The sequence below is a fragment of the Pan troglodytes genome, chromosome 1 (genome assembly GCF_028858775.2).
Source record: "Pan troglodytes isolate AG18354 chromosome 1, NHGRI_mPanTro3-v2.0_pri, whole genome shotgun sequence".
In the NCBI taxonomy this organism is placed as follows: domain Eukaryota; kingdom Metazoa; phylum Chordata; class Mammalia; order Primates; family Hominidae; genus Pan; species Pan troglodytes.
The window spans coordinates 216053239-216077878 of NC_072398.2; the positions used below are offsets into that span (position 1 = coordinate 216053239).

General features: G+C 48.8%; 2 protein-coding genes across 4 annotated transcripts in view; one reads left to right on the forward strand and one right to left on the reverse strand.

The window, feature by feature from the left end:
• Positions 1 to 936, reverse strand: part of TMEM51 (transmembrane protein 51) — a 67578-nt gene extending 66642 nt beyond the window's left edge. The window contains exon 1 of one of the 2 annotated variants that reach the window (XM_001148920.5): positions 847 to 936. The gene's annotated coding sequence lies outside the window, so the exon portion shown is untranslated. The remainder of the gene's footprint in view (positions 1 to 846) is intronic. The other variant, XM_001148988.4, reaches the window with a different exon arrangement.
• The window catches only part of LOC101058068 (uncharacterized), a 39061-nt gene continuing 14439 nt past the window's right edge, over positions 19 to 24640 (forward strand). For both annotated transcript variants that reach the window (XR_010148090.1, XM_009448781.5), the window contains exon 1: positions 19 to 1340. Coding sequence is in view for 1 of the 2 variants with exons in the window: in XM_009448781.5 (XP_009447056.1) it covers positions 1218 to 1340 (123 nt within the window). In the remaining variant the exon portion in view is untranslated. The remainder of the gene's footprint in view (positions 1341 to 24640) is intronic.

Sequence of the window (24640 nt, forward strand, 5' to 3'; positions counted from 1 at the left end):
CCCTCGGCACCACCCCCGGGCCCGAGGCGAGGGATCGCAGCTGAGCGGGGCGGGCACCCACTCCCCAGCGTATGCCGCTGGAGTGCGCTGAGTGTGTGCCGGGGGCTGGGCCTAAGTTCTCCCCAACCCTTGCCAGCCGAGTTGGATAAGAGGGGGTCGGGAGAAAATAGAACCCTGATCCCCCCTCCTCCCTAGGGCCCAGAGAATCGGTGTGCATGCGTGTGTGCGCGCGCGCGTGTGTGTGACGGGTGGTGGTCGGGGAATGTCTCAAGCCAGAAGTCCCAGGTTTTAGGGGTTTAAGTGGAGCTGGGAGACCCGCTTTCCTCCCACACCAGGCGCAGACGCCGAGGCACAGCTCCGCCAGCCGCCCCGCCTTTACCTGGCGGGACACTCACCTCTCCTTCCTGGGGAGGCCACCGCCTCCCTCTCCCCCTTCTGCCCTGGGCTGGTTCCCAGCGAGGTGAGTGACCGGCACAAGTAGGGAAGGAGGAAGCGAGTTTTTAAAAACTGAGTCAGCTCACGCCCTCGGCCAGGGTCCCCACCCGATGCCTGGTCCCCAGGGCGCCCTCGGGATCGCACGCCCGAGTCCCGGCCCAGGTGGGGCCCATTCCGGGTTCTTGCGCGCGGGCAATGGATGGGGGCGCGCTGCACCGGGAGCCTGCCCTGCTGAGGGCTCATCCCCAGCTTTGCCAAGAACTTTCCCAGCGAGGCACCGGCTGGCGTTTTCCCAGCCTGCGAGTGGCAGGCGGGCAGCCAGTCTCTGCTCGGATCCACGGAGGCCCGGAGCCGCCGCCGAGTCCTGGCTCCGGGGAGGGCAAACCCGAAGTCGGCGCGGACGCCTCTTACCCGCGGCTCTGCCTCCGCCCCTTGGAGATTTGCCCTCGGAACCGCGTTGCTCTGGCGCCCGAACTAGGGTGGGCTGGTTTCAGCCAGACCGCCAGAAAACGTGGATGCTAAACACAGAGGGAAGAGCCAGCTCCCATTCCCTCTCTCAGCCTTCGATTTTTTTGAATTCCGAGAGAGGTCAGGCCGGGGTCCCCTTCTTGGGTGAGCGTCCAGCCCTTTGAAGTTGAAACACTGAGAAGCCGATAGGCAGCTGGCTGGCGTCACAGGATCGAGCCGAGGACTGAAGGCGCCTCCTACCGGGTATCCACCGCCTCCAGACGAAAATAGGCTGCAATCAAGTTCACTTCCAAAGGCGGAATTCATGGGTACATATGGTGTCCACGTGTGTATACCTGCAGAGTTGTAACATGCGGGCATTTCTCCCCCCACCCCGCCATTCTGGCTTCTTAACTTGCACCCTAACAGCTCGACAGAACCTTGGCGTCCACAAAAAGGCAAGTTTGGGTCTGCCTTATGATTTGGGGGCGGGAAGGCATTTGGGGAAACAGTCTCCATGTCTATGACAGCAACTGCTATTCCTCATCCTTGCTATGAACCAGGCGCGTGGTTACCCCCCACATCCCCTGAACCATCTCATTTAATCCTCATAACCTAGGAGGCGGTTATTTGTTATGCCCACTTTATAGAAGAGAAGGCTGAGGCTTAAGGAGGGGAGGTCATTTTGCCCAGTGAAAACACAGCTGGGAAGTATCAGGATCTAGACCCAAGATGATCCACTCCAGAGCTTCTGCTCTCCCTCCCATAGCATAATTCCTCCTGTCTGCACATACTCTCCACCCTGAGAGAATGTTCACCTTGCCTGGCCACCTGCAAATGCTGAATAAATATTTGTTGGATGAATGAAAGCCCTAAATAATAACCCATGATTTTAGTGAATGGGGAGGACCCTTTGTGTAGGCAGGTACCTATAATAATATGCTCCCATTTAAGAGCTGTGTGTATTCATCCCAAAGTTTAGACAATGCATGTGGGGACCTTCCCAGGCTCCAAAGGAGTGACAGGAAACAGTCACGTAGCTCTCAGATAAGACCAGGAATCTGGTTTTCATTTGACTCTGCAAGATGGACTTTGGAGAGACCTGGGGTGGGGGCGGGGGGTGATCATGTCAGAACAGCTGTCCCAGCTCCTAATCTGAAGGCAAAGAGCTGCTGTACTTTTCCATGCCAGGATCATCCCAGACCCGCCCCACTCTGCTGCAGACCCAACTGGGCAGGTCTTGTTTATCACAGGATATCATCTTCAGAGTGTCCCATTTAAGCAGGCTCACCCTGGCTGATCTGGGGAGAGACTGACGAAATTCTCAGGCAAAGCTGAGGCCCAAAGAAGCTACCAAAGGAAGCATGTCTCTCCTTATCCTCCTCTCCTCCACAGCCCTCTCCCTCTACATGGTTAGTTTCTCTGAATCTTCCCTACCATTTATTGAACCCTGTGTTTCACGTGCACTGCATACATTGTGTTATTTGGTTTTCAAAACAGCCCTAGAAGGAAGATTCTATTATTCTAGTTTTTCAGATGAGGCTGTTAAGACTCAGAGAAGTTAGGTACCTGGATCTGCTAGCAAGTGACAAAATATTTGAATCTGGGGTCTTTGCAGGGCCCTTGCTCTAAATAACTAAGCTAGGAACCCCCTTCTGTGATAGGCAGGATAATGGCTGCCCAAAGATGTTCACAACCTGATCCCCAGAACTGGTTACTTTACATGGCAAAAGGGACTTTGCAGATGGGATCAAGTTAAAGATGTTGGGACGGGGAGGTTATCCTTGATTTTCCTGGTGGGTCCGATGTTGTCAAAAGGGTTCCTACAAGAGGGAAGCGGGAGGGTCAGAGTTAGAGAGGGAGATGTGATGATAGAAGTAGAGATCAGAATGATACAGTTGCTGGAGAAGGGTCAGTAGCCAAGGAATGTGGGCAGCCTCTAGGAGCTAGAAAAGGAAAGGAATGGAGTCTCAGCCAGAGCATCCAGAAGGAGCTCTTGGCATCCACAAAAAGGCAAGTTTGGGTCTGCCTTATGATTTGGAGGTGGGAAGGCATTTGCAGATCCGTTTTGGACATCTGACCTCCAGAACTGTAAGAAGATAGTTCACTGTGTTGTTCTAAGCCAGGAAGTTTGGGACAATTTGTCACAGCAGCGGGAGGAAACTAATACATCCTGCAAACTCAGTCTCCTAGGCAGATGTTCACTTTACCTGCTTTTTTGGCTAACTGTCCACTGTAAACTTCTGAAGAGGCACCATGATCTAGCCTACATCACGGATTTAGAAAGAAGGCAGGATTCCATCACCTTTGTCTTTGGTTTCTGAATCCTCTGCCATTTGTGAGTTGTGTGACCCTGGGCAGATGTCTTGTCCTCTCTGAACCTCAGTTTCCTCATGTGTCAAAAAAAAATTATTAGCATTTCTCTGCTAATAATACCTATTTTCCAGGACCAACTCGGGGATCAGGTGAACTAGTATGTGACAAAGTGCCCAGTGTGGCCTGAACATGAGTTGTGGGAGCATTAGCCTGTCTAGTTCTGAAAGCCTGAATTCAAAGAGGAGAGGATGCTGTTCTGAGAATTCCCGTGGCATTACATTTTTATTCTTTCTGGCTGAATGGGTAAATAACGACAGTTTTAAAATATTCGGCTGTCCCTGGTTAGTGACCAAGACCCCAGTCTGTCATGCTACTGACTTTCCAGGCACATCAATGAAAGTGAGGCTGGAAAATCAGCTTATAGAAATAGATCATCATGCAGAACAACTCACACATGTGCTCAGGAACAGAACGTCCAAGGGTTTTCATTGCTGATTAATTGTAATGGTGAAAAATGGTCACCAACCTCAATGCCCAGCACTAGGAGCTATGCTAAGTAAATTGTGGCATAGACTCATGCTGGCACACTATGAAGTCACCAGAAAGAATGAGGTAGAGCTATCTGACATGGAAGAATGTCCAAGTTGTATCATTCACCGAGAAAGGCACTAAATATGATGATACTACACAAACCACTTTTTTTATTTTTTATTTTTTTGAGACAGAGTGTCTGTCACCTAGGCTGGAGTGCAGTGGTGCAGAGGTTGCACTACAACCTCTGACTTCTGGGTTCAAGCAATTTTCCTGCCTCAGCCTCTCGAGTAGCTGGGATTACAGGCGTACACCACCACGCCCCAGCTAATTTTTTGTATTTTTAGTAGAGATGGGGTTTCACAATGTTGGCCAGGCTGGTCTTGAACTCCTGACCTCAAGTGATCTACCCGCTTCAGCCTCCCAAAGTGCTGGGATTACAGGCATGAGCCACCGTGCCTGGCTCACAAATGACTTTTTAAAAAGATGTAGACACACATACATATATTTGATTATGTACAGAAAGACTATGGGAGGAATCAAACCAAACAGGTTACCCTTAGAAACTGAGGGGGGTGTGTGTGTGTTGGGGAGGTAATTTTATTTTTTAGTGAGAATGTGTTAATAATAAAGTTGGCTGGGAACCACCTGTATTGTCCACCAGGAGCAAATCCTCCTATTATCTGTCCCTGTAACCTCCCTTGCTTGCTCTGTTCTCTGCCATCTGTCATTCTTTACCCTTGCTTGGTTCTGAGCAGGTCACTCTCTCTTCCCACTGACTTTTTTTTTCAGACAGGATCTTTCTCTGTCACCCAGGCTGTGGTGCAATGGCATAATCTCTGCTTACTGCAGCCTCCACTTCCTGGACTCAAGTGATTCTTCCATCTCAGCCTCCTGAGTAGCTGGGACTGCAGGCATGCACCACCACACCTGGCTAAGTTTTAAATTTTTTTGTAGAGATGGGGGTCTTGCTACGTTACCCAGGCTGGTCTCAAAATCCTGGGCTTAAGTGATCCACCTGCCTTGGCCTCCCAAAGTGCTAGGATCACAGGTGTCAGCCACCGCGCCCGGCCCCCACTTACTCTTAATGTGGGCTCATTTCTAAACCTGTGAGGAGCTGAGCAGTGTCTCTGCTGTATGACTCTTGCCAAAGTCAGCACTAAATCACGTATGTGCACTTTCAACCTGGCCTTTTCCTGAAACGGTGCACATTAGTCACCGGGAAGGGATGTGTCTTGCGTGTAGGTTTCACTGGTGATATACTGGCCCAGCCCCACTGAAGGTTGAATCAGGTCTGTGTGGCAGACAAATTGTGCTCACGTAGCGCAAAGCAAAATTGGATAGTTGGACCATTAGTTTAAATAAAACAGTTTTGTCCCGTTTGCTGAAAAATGTTGATTCTGGAAATGTGTTTCTCTCTGAGTTACCAGTGTAACTGGACCTGTGTAGACAGCCCAGAATGGAGCTTCTGAGGACATCGTAGCATTGGGGTACAAGTTCTTGAGACCCCTGAGAACAGCCAGCTAGCAATTCTACCTCCCTATCACCCCATCTCCTCTTGTGCTCCAGCTTGTAGAAACTTCCCTCTAAGCCTCAGCATGATTGCAGTTCATCTGGCTGCTTCCTAACTGGTGTCCTGCTCCCAAACCCTCCCCCTTTAATCCATTCTCTATATTGTAAAGTCAGCAATTCAGTGGGTCCCCGTCGTCCCCTCATGCAGTCCAGCCTTCTCTGCAAGGACATGTGGGACTTCCTAAGGGGGTGGGCCCTTCTCACAAGCTCAGCCTCATTACTCATCATCCCTTGGGCTCCATGCTCTCTCATCTTCCCGTGGGTCTCTTTTTCATCAGCGACGAAACCTTTCCCAGAAGCTCCCAGTAAACTTCCTTGATACTTCCTTTGCCGGAACTGGGTCATATGCCTGTCACTGGCAAGGACTCTCAAAATGGGCGTAGACTCTCAGGATTCACCTGGAGTCACCTGGGGGTTGGTGAAGACACCTGAACCAAATGGAGGCTTTGACAACAGAAACGATGCCAATAGCTGTCAGAAGACCCCAGCGGGTCCCTGCAGCAGGTAACCTCGAGCCCAGGGAATCTGCCACATTGGACTGGCACACACTGAAGCAGGAAAGCCAACTGCAGAGGGAGCAGGAGAAAGAAGCAAGCCTCCACTTGCTGGGCTCAAGTGATTCTTCCATCTCAGCCTCCTGAGTAGCTGGGACTACAGGCATGCACCACCTCACCTGGCTAATTTTTATTTTTATTTTTGTAGAGATGGGGTTCTTGCTACGTTACCTAGGCTGGTCTCAAAATCCTGGGCCTAAGTGATCTACCTGCCTTGGCCTCCCAAAGTGCTAGGATCACTGGTGTGAGCCACCGCACCAGTCCCCACTTACTCTTAATGTGTAATCCAGGAGGCCTGGGTTACTGCTGGCCCTCCAGTTCTGTTTTTCCCAGGAATTTCCTTTCCTGATGAGTTTCTGTTTCTTGAAATAAAAGGACACTAAGAGAGTCCCTTTGAAGCTTCGACAAGCAGCTGAGGAGTAATGCCAGAGGCCAGGCATGGGTGCCCTGACCTTCTGCTAGTTAACTAACTGCTCAAGGGCCCTGTGTGATGGGATTCCAAGGAAATCCACTCACCCCTTGGATAAGCCAATGACAACAATAATAGCAGCCAACCATCATACAGTGCTGACCAGGGCCAGGCAGTCTGCTACACACTGTGCAAGGTCTGCTGCATTTGATCAGGCTCGTCACCACATGAGGAAGTTACTATATTTCCCCTTTTCACAGATGGGGAAACTGAAACAGAGAGGTTAAATGACCTGACCATGAACACCGAGCTGGCAAAGCTGGGGTCTGGACATGGACCCAGGCTGCCTGGAGGCTGTGTTCTCGTAGCTTCTCTACCCTGGCTCTCATAGAACTGGTTGCTTGTGACACCCTTCAGATGGGACTCCTTGATCCAGGCTTGGAGAATGGGTCATAAACCTGGGGACAGAGGGGCCCAACGGGAGAAGCAATGACAGTATCTTCCACACCTGCCACGGTCCTGGTTGCCCATGTACTCCGCCATGCTGCTGTAGTGGGATAATATTTCACTTGATGAAAGTTTTTTTTCCTCCCTTTTGTTCTTTCCAGACAGTGGCTCTTCTTCCTTTAGGGAAAGCCTCATCCAGCAGAAAAGCAGAGACGCTTTTGAGTTTCAAGAACCAATACTTTGGCATTACAAGAGCCTGGGCTTTGAGTTTCAAAAGTAGAAGTCCCAGAGGCTTCTAGGAATAAAATTTGTGTCATTAACAAGACATCTTGAAGACTGAGCACGATGCAAAAGTCGTTTCCCCATGACCGAGATGAGGTCAAGTGCCCTGGGCCAAGGGTCTGGGCAGAGGATCTAAGGAGAGTGGATGAGCCATGATGATGTGGGGCTAGGGAGGTGGGTGGCGCCCAAGCAGCGGTCCCACACTAGCTTCATAAGTGTGGCTTTCGGGCAAGCTCAGGAGAGTGCCTGCTCCTCCCCTCCCAAGGCACAGATGCAGTGGGGGAGGGAGTAATTGGCAGAGGGGTGACGTAGCCTTGCAGAGGTTTACCAAGCTCTGCCAACATCTCCCGTGTGCCCCAGAGGAGGAGAAAGAAGCCAGGCACAGAGACTTCCAGGAGGCCTAGGCAGCTGCATCTGCCATCAGGAAGATGGAAGTGAGGCCAACACAGCAGATGTCAGGGGACACCAGACACTGCCCTCTGCCCAGGCCTTGGCACTTTCTGAGCCTCCTCTACCCCAAAAACAAATCTAGACACAACCCAGGGTAAGAGGTAGGGAGGCCCTGATTAATTATGGCTAGATGTCTTTCTACCAGCCAAATGGGGACTTGAAATAGAAATTCAATCTAGTTTTGAGAGTGGAAGTTGTGTTTCTTGCACATTTAGGATGTGACCAAAGGTCCTTCTGGTTTCCCTGCTGTTCCTCAAAGGGCTTTGCATGTCCTGCTCTGCTTTCTTGCTCATTTCTACACAAAGGAGGAGGTTACCAGGGTTCTTTAGGAGAAACAGATGTGGCAGAGTCATAGAGTGGAGGTCACAATATTCCTCCTGCCCTTTCTGCATCCTCTTGTGAGCAGCCCACCAGTCTCTCCTTCCTACTGTCCAGACTGTCCCAATCCCCTCCTCTGCAGAAAAGCCTCCCAGTATTGACACAGCAGAGTGGTTGGTTCTTTGTACCTACTTCATAACGACCATAAGCCCTCAACCAACAGTGTACCTGCTCTTACCCTACCTGTCATTGTGTGTACTTGGGTGGAAGTTCAGTATTACACAATGTTGTCTGGGTAGCAGTTGTCTTTGTTGTGACTCTTTGAGATCTTTAGATTAGAGTTTTGCAGTTTTGGCACTATTGACATTCGGGCTGGGAATTCTTTGTCGTGGGAGACTGGTGCATTGCAGGATGCCAAACAGCTTCCCTGGCTCTACTCTCCAGATGCCAGTAGCACCCCTTTCCCCAGCTGTGACAATCAATGTCTCCAGACATTGCCAACTGTTTCCCCTGGTGGCAGAGGAATCAGCTCCAGTTAATAATGGTTGCTTAGCTGGGTGCAGTGGCTCACGCCTGTAATCCCAGCACTTTGGGAGGCTGAGGCAGGCGGATCACTTGAGGCCAGGGGTTGAAGACCAGCGTGGGCATGGTGAAACCTAGTCTCTACAAAAAATACAAAAACTGGCTGGGTGTGGTAGCAGGTGCCTGTAGTCTCAGCCACTTGGGAAACTGGGGTGAGAGGATGGCTTGAAGTTGGGAGGTCGAGGCTGTAGTGAGCTGAGATGGCGCCGCTGCACTCCAGCCTGGGTGACAGAGTGACACCCTGTCTAAAAAATAAAAACCAACGAACCAAACAAAAGAACTGTTGCTTAAAACATTGAACACAGGATCCCCGGCATATGGCTTTTGCTCTGGAATTGATGTCTAGGAGGATAGAGAGTAAAATTTAGTCAGAAAATCGGTGGCCTCGAGGTCAGAAGACCTAGGTTCAAGCTCTAGTTCCATCACTTCCGTCTTGCGTGATTTTGAGCAAATCATATAGCTTTTCTGAGCTTCAGTTTCCCTATACATATATTGGGGAATAATAAATGAGGAGAGGGATTTTCATTTGTTTTGTTCACTGCAGTACCCCCAATACCTAGAATAGCGCAGGGCACATAGGAAGTACTCTATACAGATGGGTTGACTGAAGAACTCTATCTCCGCTCCGCCTCCCCCACACCCAGGGCTTCTGCAGGGTTCAAATGAAAAAGTCTAAGAACTTCCATGACTGAGGGGTCACAGGAAATATTGCACCCCATTCAAACTCAGAAAACAACAGCCACTAGCTGACATTTTCTAAATTAATTTTATAAATCATAAAGATTCGTAATAGCCAAAAACGGGGAACAAACCAAATGTCTTTCAATGGTAAATGGTTAAACTGTAGTGCATCTATACCATGGAATACTACACAGGAAAAAAAAACCCAAATCAGCCGGGCAGGGTGGCTCATGCCTGTAATCCCAGCGTCTGGGGAGATGGAGGACGGGGTGGATGACTTGAGGTCAGGAGTTCAAGACCATCCTTGCCAACATGGCAAAACCCCATCTCTACTAAAAATACAAAAAAATTAGCTGGGAGTGGTGGTGCACACCTGTAATCCCAGCTTCTTGAGAGGCTGAGGCTTGAGAATCACTTGAGCCTGGGAGGTGGAGGTTACAGTAAGCCGAGATTGTGACGCTCCACTCCAGCCTGGGCAACAGAGGAAGACTCTGTCTCAAAAAATAAAACAAAACAAAACCCCCAAATCATTGATATATGCAACAACCTGGATGGATTTGAAGGGAATTATGCTAAGTAAAAAAACACCAATCTCAAAAGGTTATATACTCTGTGATTCCACTTATATAATATTCTTGGAATAAATTATGTAGATGAAGAACATTGCCAGGGGTTGGGGATGAAGGTGGCCACAATGGGGTCACCTGAGGAAGCTCATGTTGATGGAACAGTTCTATATTTTTTGAAAATATCTTATTTTTAATTTTATGGTTATATAATAGATGTATATATTTATGGGGTACATGAGATATGTTGATACATGCATACAATGTGTAATAATCACATGGTAAATGGGGTCTCCACCTCAAGCGTGTATCATTTCTTTGTGTTATGAACATTCTAATTCTAATCTTTTAGTTATTTTAAAATGTACTATAAATTATTGTTGACTGTAGTCACCCTGTTGTGCTATCAAATACTAGATCTTATTCATTCATTCATCTTAATCATTCTAACTATATTTTTGTACCCATTATCCACCCCACTTCCCCTTCACTCCCCATTACCCAGCCCAGTCTCTGGTAACCATCATTCTGCTCTCTGTCTCTATGAGTTCAATTGTTTTAATTTTTAGCTCCCACAAATGAGTGAGAACAGGTGAAGTTTGTCTTTCTGTGCCTCACTTATTTCAGTTAACATAATGACTTCCAGTTCCATCCAAAAACAGGCACAGGCCAGGATCTCATCCTCTTTTATGGCTGAGTAGTACTCCATTGTGTATATGTACCACATTTTCTTTATCCATTAATCTGTTGATGGACACTTAGGTTGATTCTAAATCTTGGCTATTGTGAATAGTGCCTCAAAAAACAAGGGAGTGCAGATATCTCTTTAATCTACTGATTTCCTTTCTTTTGTGTATATACCTAGGAGTAGAATTGCTGGATCGTGTGGTAGCTCTAATTTTAGTTTTTTGAGGAACCTGCAAACTGTTCTCCATTGTGGCTATACTAATTTACGTTCCTACCAACAGTGTATGAGGGTTCCCTTTTCTCCATATTCTCCATATTCTCTCCTTAGTTTTGTGTTGTTTTTTGTGGGGGATGGGGACAGAGTCCTGCTCTATCCCCCAGGCTGGAGTGCAGTGGTGCAATCTCGGCTCACTGCAACCTCTGCCTCCCGGATTCAAGTGATTCTCATGCCTCAGCCTCCCGAGTAGCTGGGATTACAGGCGCCTGCCACCATGCCCAGCTAATTTTTGTATTTTTAGTAGAGACAGGGTTTTGCCATGTTGGCCAGGCTGGTCTTGAATTCCTGAACTCAAGTGGTCCTCCCACCTTGGTCTCCCAAAATGCTGGGATTACAGGCATGAGCCACCACACCTGGCCCAGTTCTGTGTTTTGATTGTGATGCTGGTTACACAAACCTACACAAATGATAAAACTGTATAGAATCTCACACACACACAGGAATGTGATCTGCAGAAATGATAAAACCGCATAGCATCACACACACATGAATATAGGTGAAGCATGAAACCAATGTTATAGAATAAGCTCTGTGGATTATACCAATGTCAGTTTCCTGGCTGTGATATTGCACTATAGCTATACAAGATGTTACCACTGGGGGAGGCTGGGTGAAGGGCACAGAAGATCTCCCTATATAACTTTTTCAGTTTCCTTTGCATCTGTAATTACTTTAAAATAAAGACTTTTAACCCACATAATAAATCATACATAGGGAGATGGGCAAAAAATTATCAAAAGCATGTGCGGTGTTGAAAAAGTTAAATTCCCCAAATTACCAGAGGACGTTTGAGACTCAGACCACAAATCAAGCTGGCAGGAAATAGAACTAGTTTTCCATGACTCAGTCTAATTTATCTTACAAGCCTCCATTCTGCCAGGTGGCGGAAATATTCCCCTCCTCCTTTGGCTGGAATGGCATCTAAGTTCCGAGGGCCTTATGCAGTGCCAAAGGCCCCCCCAGGGGGACACCTGGTCCCTGTTCCCAGGCTGGCTGTCGGCCTTCGGTCTGTGCAAGCCCCTGCCAAGCTGTCCTTCACCCCAGACCCAACACCATGCTGTGCTCGATGGAAACCTGGCAGGAAGACAAGCCACTACCTGGTGTCCTGCAGTTCAAATGCAGTCCTCGTGTGTTTTGTTCGGCCCATAGAGTATTTTAAATCACTACTTGCCAATATTTGAAATGGGGCATTTTCACATACGAGTGTAGATATCTGGGCTAGTCCTCTTTGTACACGTCCCCTGGGGCAGCAATCGGCTGGACCTCACTGTGTGGCAGCTGCCCCTTGAACCTGGGCTTGCCTCCTTGTGGGTTCATCACGGTCCCCACCATTTCTGACCCCTTCATTTGGCTGGATTCACTTTTTTTGTTATGTTTTGAGATGGAGTCTCGCTCTGTCGCCCAGGCTGGAGTGCAGTGGCACGATCTCGGCTTACTGCAACCACTGTTTCCCGGGTTCAGCGATTCTCCTGCGGCAGCCTCCTGAGTAGCTGGGACTACAGGCACGCGCCACCACACCCAGCTAATTTTTGTATTATTAGTAGTGATGGGGTTTCACCATGTTGGTCAGGCTTGTCTCGAACTCCTGACCTTGTGATCCACCAGGCTCGGCCTCCCAAAGTACTGGGATTACAGGCGTGAGCCATCACACCCGGCCTGGATTCACTCTTTTACAAAACCTACCTGGCAACATGGAAGCTCGAGGTGGCAGCCCTCACTCTTTCTCACTTGTGTCCCATTTTGGGGTCTCTGGGGATCATTTTTCTCCTCCTGCTCCTTGCTGGGGTACAGAAAAACTTTGCCATGCTATCTCAGACCCACCTGCCGAGGGATGGCCCTTCCGTCTAGGGTCTTGCTGCCTCCTACGCCCACCCCGGGCTCCACACAGGAATGGGTCACCGTGGGACACAGCCCAGGGACCTCGTTCTCGGTTTGCCTTGCTTGCTTTCAGACCTCATCCTCCTGATACGGGAACTTTTATTTGATCTCAAGAGGCTGAAGCCTTGCCGGTCCGGCGTCTTTGTCCCCTTCCCCGCAGTGCCACATCTGTTCTATCGTCTACCTACACCAGTCCTTTCTGTTTCTCCTCCTCTTCTAGACTGTTGAAAACCAAAAACCAGGACTCTCTGTTTCCCTTTTCCTGCTGTTCACTCCTTCCTGGAGGCAGTAAGCTAACAGCTGCCTGAATTTTAGGATGTTGGGGCAATGGAGAAAACTGGGAATGAAAAACACATTGATGAATTCAAATATATCACCCTCATCATCTTTCTTCCCACGCCGGACACTGCACTAAGCACTTACACCCATTCTCTCCCATTTCCACGTCAAAGAGGAAATGGGGCTCAGGGAGATTAGCTGTTGGCCCGAAGTTGACAGCTAGTGAGGGGGCAGAGCTGGTACTTGAACCTGGAGCCTATCCTCTTCACCACTCACTTCCCACAAAGGTGTGGCTTTGTTTCACAGCCCCCCTTCTTGCTTCCCACACTCCAGGTCCCTATGCATCTCCGCAGGGCAGGGACTGGTGGGAATCCTTACCTAGGTGACAGTGAAAGGCTACTGGTCGAGCTTTTCCTAAAGTCTACCTCTGAGGGTGGCTCACTCATCCCCAGCTGATTGGGGTGGATAGGGTTCCAGTTACTGACACTGTGAAATAGCCTGACCCTTGACAGCCCTCCCTCAACCCCAGCAGGAGAGTCCAGCCGGCCGGAGCAGATAGATCAGCTCCCCGGAGAAGGGCAGTGTTCAAAATGGAAGGACAAGACCAGAGGCTGAGTCATAGCCTTGGAAAATCTAGTTACAGGGTTGGGGGAGAGGCTGGCGGCCGTCAGTTTGTAAATCGGCAGTCCTCCCTGCAACCTGGACAAAGCCATTTCTCAGAAAATCCAATTAGAATTCAGAGCCTTGAGGGCCACCCTGGATTTTCTGCTGCTCAGCAACCTGCAGAGCCTGGCCCAGCTGGCCCTTGGGCCGTCCCACATCAGAGGGCCCTGATAGCAACAGATGAACTTGTTAGTCAGTGGGCCCCCTGACAGCGGCTGTCTCTTTGTACCCGGCAGGAAGGCATTCCTTTGTCACCCCTGGTAGGCAGGAACACCTGATAAGCCATCTGTCTGGCCAGACCTCTGTGCGCCAGCGGGCTTTGCTTGGAGGCTGGTATTCCAGGCCCTGTGCAGTCTGCGGGGCTGGAATCAGTGGCTGAGTCAGTTCAGCCCCAGGCACAGACCGACACACTCTGATGTTTTCAGGTTCTCTTACGGGTGATATTGTTGGACACTTACACCTGGGACTGATTTGGATGGTGCTATTGACCTACTGACCCTTTATTTGACCAGAAAGGAGAATGGTTTTTTGTTTCGTTTTGTTTTGGTTTTGGTTTTGGTTTTTTGTTTTTTGTTTTTTTGTTTTTTTGTTTTTTTTTTTTTGAGATGGAGTCTTTCTGTCACCTAGGTTGGAGTGCAGTGGTACAACCTCGGCTCACTGCAACCTTTGCCTCCTGGATTCAAGCAATTCTCCTGCCTCAGCTTCCCAAGTAGCTGGGATTACAGGCATGTACCACCACACCCAGCTAATTTTTATATTTTTAGTAGAGACAAGGTTCCATCATATTGGCCAGGCTGGTCTCGAACTCCTGAGCTCAGGTGATCCACCCGCCTCGGCCTCCCAAAGTGCTGGGATTACAGGCATGAGCCACAGTGCCCAGCCAGCATATTTTTTGTTTTTAATTCAATGTAATTCAAAGTTTAAAAATTTGCACTAATTGGGATTATGATATTGTCCTGTTAGAAGCGTCACTGTTTATTTCACCTTATATCACCTTTTAGCTAATACTGGTCACCACTGATAGTGCTGGTACTTACATTTTGAGTCCTGCATATATGAGGTAGCCCAGCTTGGTGCTGAAGTGCACGGTCCTGTGGCTCAGCTGCCTGGGTTCACATCCCAGCTCTGCTGGTTGCTGACCATGGGCCCTTGGGTGAGTTAGTTAAACTTTTCTAGCCTCAACTTCCTCATCTGTAAAATGGGTTAGTAATAGTCCTGACCAAGTAGATGTCTGTGAAATGTAGAAAGCAATGCTTGGCTCATGAAAAGTTGCTCTCTAAAAAGAAGCTTTCGGCTGGGCAGAGTGGCTCATGCCTGTAATCCCAGCACTTTGGGAGGCCGAGGTAGGTGAATCAGTTGAAGTCAGGAGTTCGAGACCAGCTGGCCAACATGGTGAACCCTGTCTCTACTAAAAATACAAAAAGTAGCCGGGCGTGGTGGCGGGTGCCTGTAATCCCAGCTACTTGTCTCTACTAAAACTACAAAAATTAGCTGGGCGTGGTGGTGGGCACCTGTAATCCCAGTCACTTGGGAGGCTGAGGCAGGAGAATCATTTGAACCCAGGAGACAGAGGTTGCAGTGAGCCAAGATCACGCCACTGCACTCCAGCCTCGGCGACAGAACAAGACTCTGTGTCAAATAAATAAATAGGTAGGTAGGTAGGCAGGTAGGTAGGTAGGTAGGTAGATAGATAGATAGACAGACAGACAGACAGACAGACAGACAGACAGACAGATAGATGGAAGCTTTTATTGTTGTTATTGGAGAAAAGCTCCTAACATAAGCGAGACTGTTCTGAGACAGGGAGAGGTTGGAGTGGTGAGGTTGCTGCTCTTGAGTGAGGGATTGGGTTGTTGGTCTCAGCAGACCTGTGGTTTGAATGGCAAGGACACAGTCCTGGTAGTTGAACTAGACTCTCCGCTGTCTCTGCAGATGCTGGAGAACCAACCATGGAGGCTCTGTGGGATTCACCCAGAGAGGCGTAAAGGCCAAGAGGAGGGCACCAGGCTGAGATTTCCCCTCCATCCCTCCTTGGATTATGAACTGTGGGAGGAGATGGGCAAAGGTTGAAGGAGGAGGCTACTTAGAGGCCTTGGCTCTCGGGAAGGGGGTGGGAAGATGGGGAGAGGTAGAAGATGAGTGGGGAGCCCAAGCAGCTCTGCCCTGTGTCCTCCTGGCTGCTGGGGCCCCAGTCGCTCAGGAGGAGGAAGCCACGGCCAGATGTGCTGAGTTAATGACCTTGTGGGCTGCCAGGGGAGGTGGGAGCCGCCACCCAGTCTTGTGGAAATTCCCTGATGATGGGTGGCTGAGAACCTCTGTGCACTGGAACCGTCCTCTGGTTCTAGGCCTTTTTCTTATTTTTTGTTTCTTCTTTTTCTTGATGCATAATTTATGTTCAGTGAGGTGCAAAACTCTCAGGAGGCCGGCTTGATCAATTCTTTTTTTTTTTTGAGATGGAGTTTCGCTCTTGTTGCCCAGGCTAGAGTGTAATGGTGCAATCTTGGCTCACTGCAACCTCTGCCTCCCCAGGTTCAAGCGATTCTTCTGCCTCAGCCTTCTGAGTAGCTGGAATTACAGGCATGTGCCACCAAGCCTGCCTAATTCTTGTATTTTTAGTAGAGACAGGGTTTCACCATGTTGGCCAGGCTGGTCTGGAACCCCTGACCCCAGGTGATCCACCCACCTCGGCCTCCCAAAGTGCTGGGATTACAGGCGTGAGCCACCGTGCCCGGCCAATGAATTTTTACATATGTATATACTCATATAGCCACTGCCTGGATCAAAATCAAGAACATTCCCTGACCCAAAGAAGGTTCCCCTTGTATCCTCTTCCAGTCAAAACCCCTAAAAATAACCTCAACTTGAACCTTCATCACCATAAATTAATTTTGCCTATTTTTGAACTTCAAATAAACAGAAATCATGCAGTATGTATTCTTTTGTGTCTAGCTTCTTTCATCATCATTGAGTCTGGGAGATCCAGCCAGGTTGTTGTGTATAGCTGTATTCTTCTTCTTCGTTGCTGTGTAATACTCCATGGTATGAATATACCATAATTTATATTTTCATTCTCCCATTGATGAGCTTTAGGGTTGTTTCTAGTTTGGGGCTATTATGAATAAAACAGCTATGATCATTTGTGCACATGGCTTTGGCACCCAGGAGCATTCATTTCTGCCAGGCATGCACACGGGAGTGTTTCCAAGCCTTGTAGTCATTCTACTTGAAAATGCTCCAAGATAAGGGAAAAGGGACCTAGTGTGTGTCCCTCACCTCCCCACCCCATACCCACTCTAGACCAGGCTCTGGGCTCCAGGCATGGGAGCCGAGAGGCAGAAAGAAGAGAGAGGGCACCATGCTGCAGCAGTCACATTCAGAAGATGTAAAAACCCCTCTTGCCAGGTGGGTGTGGTGGCTCACGCCAGTAATTCCAACACTTTGGGAGGCCAAGGTGGGTGGGTCACCTGAGGTCAGGAGTTCAAGACCAGTCTGGCCAACATGGAGAAAGCCCGTCTCCACCAAAAATACAAAAATCAGCTGGGCGCAGTGGCAGGCGCCTGTAATCCCAGCTACTTGGGAGGCTGAGGCAGGAGAATCACTTGAACCTGGGAGGCGGAGGTTGCAGTGAGCCAAGATTGCCCTGTTGCACTCCAGCAAACCAATTGAATAGGAACCTTCTGGGGTGGAGAGGAACTCTAACATTAGGGTTTTTAAACTCTCCAGGTACTTCAAACATGCCTTGGCTCTGTATATTAGTCCGTTCTCACGCTGCTATAAGGACATACCCAAGACTGGGTAATTTATAAAGGAAAGAGGTTTAATTGACTCACAGTACAGCATGGCTGAGGAGACCTTAGGAAACTTACAATCATGGCAGAAGGGGAAACAAACACGTCCTTCTTCAGAGGGCAGCAGGAAGGAGAATGAGAGCCGAGCGAAGGGAAAAGACCCTTATAAAACCATCAGATCTCATGAAAACTTACTATCATAAGAATGGTATGGGGGAAACCGCTCCTATGATTCAATTACCTCCCACTGGGTCCCTCCCATGGCACGTGGGGATTATGGAAACTACAATTCTAGTTGAGATTTGGGTGGGGACACAGCCAAACCATGTCACTCTGGTACTAAAATCCAGCCAGCTCATTGGGGCTGGGGTGTGCTATCTGCAGTTTCAGCCACCACCCAGGTGATTCTCCTGCTCATTTATAGCTTGAGGGTCTCTGCACAAGGGCCTTACTTCCCATAATTGCTTGGCACCCTGAGGTCAACAGATAAGGCTGGTCCTGATCAGAAGTGACCTGCTGGTCACCTGAGATCACCTGCTAGTCACCTGAGGGCTGAAAGAATAAACATCTCAGGCACCTCGTGACCATTCTGCAGGGGGAACTTGATGCAAGGTCTCTTGTATGAGTCTAAGAATCTTTAAAATTGCCCTGATCGCTTTAGAAGGACCCCAGTTTTATTTCTTGATGTTCTCATTTTCCTATGAAATTAGTAGTATCTTTCATTCCTGGAGGAAAAAACTAGTCCTTGCCCCTTGTGTTAAAAATTATTTCTCTTCTCCCAGGTATGCAGTTCTACAGACAAATGGAGATTCTTTAATAGCAGGGCTGCCTGGGGGAGAAAAAGTTATTCTGGCCTTATTTACCCAATGGCATTTCAATTGACAATGCACGCCAATGCCCTGATTGTTGTTTTGTGGGTTCTGGCCAGTCCACACCGGAGCTGGTTACATTTCAAAAGTTTCTTGATAGGGGGGTGCCTGGGAATTAAAATATATTTCCTTGGCCTGGTGTGGCTGGTCACGCCAGTAACCTCACACTTTGGGAGGCCGAGAGGGGAGGATAGCTTGAGGCCAGGAGTTTGAGACCAGCCTGGGCATAGAAAGACCCCATCTCTACAAATGTGTGTGTGTGTGTGTGTGTGTATATATATATATATATATTTTTTTTTTTCCTTCTTATAGTGACAGTGTTATCAAAACCAAGGTGGTTTTCCAACTTAGCCCACAAATATCTATTCAACTCATATAATTGTAGAAAGTAGCCTGGGTGCAGTGGCTTACGCCTGTAATCTCAGCACTTTGGGAGGCCAAAGCAGTGGATCATCTGAGGTCAGGAGTTCGAAACCAGCCTGGCCAACATGGTGAAACCCCGTCACTACTAAAAATACAAAAATTAGCTGGATGTGGTGGCGTGTGCCTGTAATCCCAGCTACTCGGGAGGCTGAGGCAGGAGAATCGCTTGAACCTGGGAGGCAGAGGTTGCAGTGAGCTGAGATCTCGTCACTGCTCTCCAGCCTGGGTGACAGAGCAAGACTCTGTCTTGAAAAAAAAAAAAAAAGTACTATCACAACATGAATAAGTTTTCACTTATGTAACTCATCTAAGATTTTAGATGGGAAAATGTAAAAACTGATTCCAGAGTTAATAGAACTTGTGTTGTTGGAAAAATGTTCACATCTCCCTCTTAACCCAAATGTTGGCCTGGAGTGTCTGTGTCTGGGCGCTGTGCTGTGAGGGCCAGGGGTCACCATCCTGGGCAACGGCTTCGTGCAGACACCTGCTCAGTCAGGCCAGAGGCCCCAGCAGCCAACCAGCTGCTGCTTCTCAGTCTGGTCACTGCCCAGACTAAAGCAGGGACAAGAGAGGGGAGAGGTGCCCTTGGGAGATGCAGTTGAGAGCAGGGATGTGCTTAGCTGGGGCTGCACCCTGGCAGGCACAGACTTGCTTTGAGATATTGCATTTTATCTTGAACAAATTCATGCCACCTTTGCATTCTACCCAACAAAACTCTCACATTTGCGGGGCACAGTGGCACACGCCTATAGTCCTAGCTACTCGGGAGGCTGAGGCGGCAGGATTGCTTGAGCCCAGGAGTTCAAATCTAGCCTGGGCAACATAGTAAGACCTTATTTCTAGAAAAACCAAACCAAAACGATTTGCTTTATTATATACAACTTAACCCTTCTGTGCCTCAGTTTCTGCATCTGTAAAAGAGTGAAAATAGCAACACCTGCCTTGTAGCATTGCTGTGAGGACCGAATACATTTCATTATATTTAAAGAACTTAGAATAATGCCTGTCACCTAGTAAGCACTACACAAGGTTAACTATTACTATTATCAATGTTGTCACTATTATTCATCTCATTAACTTACTAGTTGTCTGGAATCAGTTGCATGGGGGTGGCCCCTACTCTGGTTTTCAACACACTCTTAAGAGCCAACTGCACACTCTGAGGGAGGAAGGGCAATGTTTCTGTAAATTGTTGTTCCCTTGGCATATTAGTTATCTATTCCCATGTTACAAATTATGCCAAAACGTAGTGGTTCTGTGAAAAACAGTATGTATTATTTCATAGGTTCTGTGAGTCAGGATGAAAGCTGGTGCTCCTGGTTCAAGGTCTGGCACAGGCTGCAGTCAAGATGCCAGGCAGGCTGCATTATCCCGAGGGTCAACTGGGGAGGGACCTGCTTCCAGGCTTACCCACGTGGTTGTTGGTAGAACTCAGCTCCTTGCAGGCTGTTGGCCAGAGACCACTTTAGTTCCTGGTCAAATGGGTCTCTTTATGGGATGGCTTACAACTTGGCAGCTGGCCTATCAATGCAAGCAAATAAGGAGAGAGAGAGACACACACACACGCGCACACACACACACACACACACACACACACACACACACACAGTGAGAGAGACAGAGAGCGAGCACGCCCACACATACACAAGCAAGATGGAGGTCACAGTCTTTCATAACCTAATCTCAGGAGTGACAGCCCATCATTGTTACTGGATTCTATTCTTAGAAGCAAGACATGATCAAGGAGAGGGGACTTCACAAAAGGTGGGGTCATTGGGAGCCATTTAGAAGCTGCCTGGTCTGTCGGGGGCACAACACCTTGAGATCATGGGCATTATAAAGAACCAAGTTTGATGCCAACTTTTAAAAAATTTTATTATTGGATCTTGAATTCCTAGCCTCAAGTGATCCTCCTGCCTTGGCCTCCCAAAGTGCTGAGATTACAAGCATGAATTGCCATGTCTGGCCCAATGTGAGCTGTTTCTCTTACCTAGTGTTAAAATAAAATGGGAGGCCATTAGGCTGAGGTGGCTCCCATGTCCTGGGATTCTATATAAACAAGGTGAAGCTTAACCTTAGCCAATCATAAAAGACCAGCTAAGCATTAATTACATAATCAGGAACTTTCCACCAGGATCATCTAAATAAGGCAACTGCCCAAACCTTAACCAATCAAATAATTTCTTTATTTTCCACATTCCTTATTTAATTTATCTGATTTTCCTCATTTACTCTATCAAAGCCCTTCCTTCAAACTCCTCTGGAGGAGCCCTGAACCACCTTCGATTTGGTGCTGCCCAGTTCATGAATTGCTGTTTGCGCAAATAAACTCTTTAACTTTTTAACGTGCCACCATTTATCTTTTAACACCAGCAGTGTGAGTCCCACACGTTGCTCTATCTCACCCGGCCTCGTCCCTGAGGATCAAATGTTACCTACCTTGATGAGCCACCTTGCCCAGTGTGTGAGTTTCCTGTGGCTGCTGTAGGAGATTGCCACAAACTTGGTGGCTTATTCTTGCACGGTTCTGTGGCCAGAAATATGTCATGGGACTCACTGGGCTAAAATCAAGGTGTCAGCAGGGCTGTGTCCCTTTCAGGAGGCTCTAGGGAGAATCCGTTCCCTTGTCCTTTCCAGCACTGAGAGACTGCCGGCACTCCTTGGTCTATGGCGCCTTCCTCCATCTCCACAGCCAGGAATGGAAGTTGAGTCTTTCTCATGTTGCATCGTTCTGACCTTTTCAGTAGCCACACTTACCTCTGACCCACTTCTTTCTCCTCCTTCACCCAGCGTTAAGGATCCCTGTGGCTACGTAGGGCCCCCTGGATAATCTAATCTAGATATTCTTCCTATTTTTAGGTCAACTGATGAGCAGCACTCATCTCACCTGCAACCTTAGCTCCCTTTGCCATGTAAAGTATCACAGTCACGGGTTCTAGGAACCAGAGTGTGGGCCTCTGGGGACCCATCATTCTGGTGACCATGGAGTCCTTCCTTGAATCAGTTTTCATGTGACCCAAGGGCCTCCCCTTTCTCACAGGCCACACCTGGCTGCCTGATTGTCCCTGGCAGGGGGGGTCCTGGCACCCAGAGGAGGAGGCGCTCCCCATATGCCCAGGGGCCAGGAGGGAGGCTCATTAATCGTGTAGGAACATGAAGAGGAGGCAGGCGGCTGGACAAAGTGATGTTCAGGGTCTTGCTTCGAGGTTCCCACGTGTGTGTCTGACTCCCTGGGGCTGCCCACGTGGTCCTGTGGTCCTGTGGTTTTACTCCAGGAGGCCACCTGCCTGCCACCCCTCAGAGGAACGGAAAAAGCTGCCGTTTCACGTTGGAGCTGCATGCACAGAGGAAGACCTCATGCCTGGCATCACGCCATTCCTCAGCTCATCTCCTGCTGGGTGGTCTATCATCCTCACAGCGTGCTGGGCTCAGGATCTGGGCCTCCTGGCTGGAAGGGAATCTGGGTGGCTTAACAGGTTTTATTTGTCCTGAGGCCAGCTTTCAAATTTTGCCGACCCCACTGATGTTTCTGGCATCCTGTGGAGGAAAGAAAACAAAAGCCATTTCCCCACCAAAAGCCACCCTTTGGGATTGCAGACAGCTGGCAGGGATGGTGGGGGGCCCTGCCCACCTGAAACTTTGTCTACTGGGCCTGGATCTCTGAGCGGCCTAGGCTGCTTTGGTCCTTCTTAGGCTGAGCTGGGCTAGGCTGGTGAGGGGCGTATTGTTCTGCCATCTAGTGGCGAGTTCTGGGACTGCGAGCTATAATGGCCCAGGCGCTGCCTATAGTGGAGCCATGTATACCAGGGCGGTTGGTCCCAGGACCCTGGTCATGCCACAGAATCACCAAAGGAAGTTTAAAAACTACATAGGCTCCAGACTCACCCCACACCTAGTGAATCAGAAATCCCGAGGCCTGGAAATAAGCATTTTAGCTTTAGCGTGTAGATTCCCTAGGCCCTATCTCAAAACCCTAAATTATTGGCTTTGGAGTAGGACCTAGAAATCGGAACTTTTAACAAGAGTACTCCAGTGACTCTCGTGAGCAGCTTGACTTGAATACCACCCATTCAGCTGCCCACAAGATAAATGAAGCAACTGTGGGATGTAGATTATTTTAAAAGCTGATACAATATTCGATCGTATTACTAGGAGCATAAAGTCCAGGTTAAGGGAGGATAGCAGTTAAAAACATCTGGGTTCAAATCCCTACTTTTGATACTACTAGTTATGTGACCCGGGGCCAGTGTCTTAACTTTTTCCTGCCTCTGTAAAGTGGGGATAAGAGTACCTGTCTGCCAGGATTACAGCAAGGACTCAATTAGATCTCATGTAAAGGGCACAGGGCCTGACCCTTGGGAATTGGGCCCTTCATTACGATTCCGCTGCTTGGGTCTATTTGGGAGCACGGTGTCCTTATTCAGGGATGTATTTATGAGAGGATTGTCCAGAGAAGGAAGAGATGGAAGGGGAGACCATGGAGGAAGGACAAGGGGCATGGAGAAGGCTTGAGGGTCTGTAATGGGGTTGGGGGAAGGAGATGTTTTGGGAGGGAGGCATTTATGCTGCTTAAAAAAAATAACAGTCCAGGCACGGTGGCTCACGCCTGTAATCCCAGCACTTTGGGAGGCCGAGGCGGGCAGATCACCTGAAGTCAGGAGTTCGAGCCCAGTCTGGCCAACATGGCGAAACCCTGTCTCTACTAAAAATACAAAAATTAGCCGGGTGTGGTGGCTCATGCCTGTCATCCCAGCTACTCAGGGGGCTGAGGCATGAGAATCACTTGAACCCAGGAGGCGGAGGTTGCAGTGAGCCAAGATCGTGCCACTGCACTCCAGCCTGGGTGACAGAGCAAGACTCTGTCTCCCCAAAACAAAACAAATAACAGAGGGTCAACGTGGAAGAGGGACCAGGAGGCAGAGTGATAGGAAGTCCCCATGAGCAACTGGAACTAAGAAGGGCACAGGCAGACTCATGGTACAGTGAGCTCACAGCCACAGGAGCCTGCAGGCCGATGCTGCACGAGGAATCTGTTGGGTGCCATAAAGCAGTGGTTCCCAACTGTGGCACTTATGTCCCTCATGGAGTGTGACCTGATTTGGGGGACATGCAGGTGAGCATTTGCAGGAATATTTATTTGTATATTTATGTGCATACTTGGCACATAGAGGCACACATATCCGTACCCACATCTATGTATTAGAAAAAAGAGCCAGCGTCTTAGGCCTGTGGTTACACAGACACAGGCAGTGATGTCAGGTCTGGCCCGATTTAAAATAGGCAGCTATTATGCCAATAATAGTAGAGCTGGTATGGATGTGGTTGGAATAGTCAGGGTGGTCTTGGGGAACCCAGCCATAGAGGAACTTTCTGCTTGGGTTTGGAGACTGATGTCAGTGACGTGGACTGGCTTTCCTGTGAGTGAGGACTCCACCCCAGGGCCTTCACTCTTGTGTCACCAAGAGGGTGTCAGCAAAGTTGCTGTTTTTAGCAAGCCAGTCTGAAGCCTCTGGTGACCTCGATGCTGGAGTTTGTTGGGTTAAGTGACCACAAAACCAAATGAACCTGCCCACCTAACACATGTCTCCTGGAGTCTTTCACTCTTGCTTTGTGTTTCTTTTCTTCACAGCACCTGCTGACATGATATATATGTATGTGTGCATTATTTCAGGCCAGAGACTGTTTTGTCAGTAGATCTATTTCACATAGTGCTGGAATAAGGCACACACACCCAGCAAGTGTTTGTTGAGTGAATAAATGATGGAAGCAACTTTGATAAGACTTGCTCCAGTTGTTTGGGGATGCCAGTTGCATGCCCATCTATCTCTGAGAGGCTCCTGGAAGAACATCTTGCAGCAAGTGTACCAGGGCTCTGTGCTGTCAGGGTGGTGTTGGCTCCATCCTCTTGGCGCTGGGTTGATCTCTATCCTGAGCTAGAACCGGAGTTGTCCTGGAGAGGAACCTGGCCAGAAAAGAGCCATGTGGAAACCCTGTGAAGAAACCAAAAGAGGGGCGATGGTCCTGGGGTGTCCAGATGGTGGCATGGCAGTGAGGAGACACAGAGCCATAACTTGCCCACAAAAGCAGCCTGGCTTCTGACTCTGCAACTCTCACAGGCTCAAGGGGACGACATTGTAACCAAAATGCAGATTCAGTTCCTCGCCACTTGCAGAGTCTAATTAACAA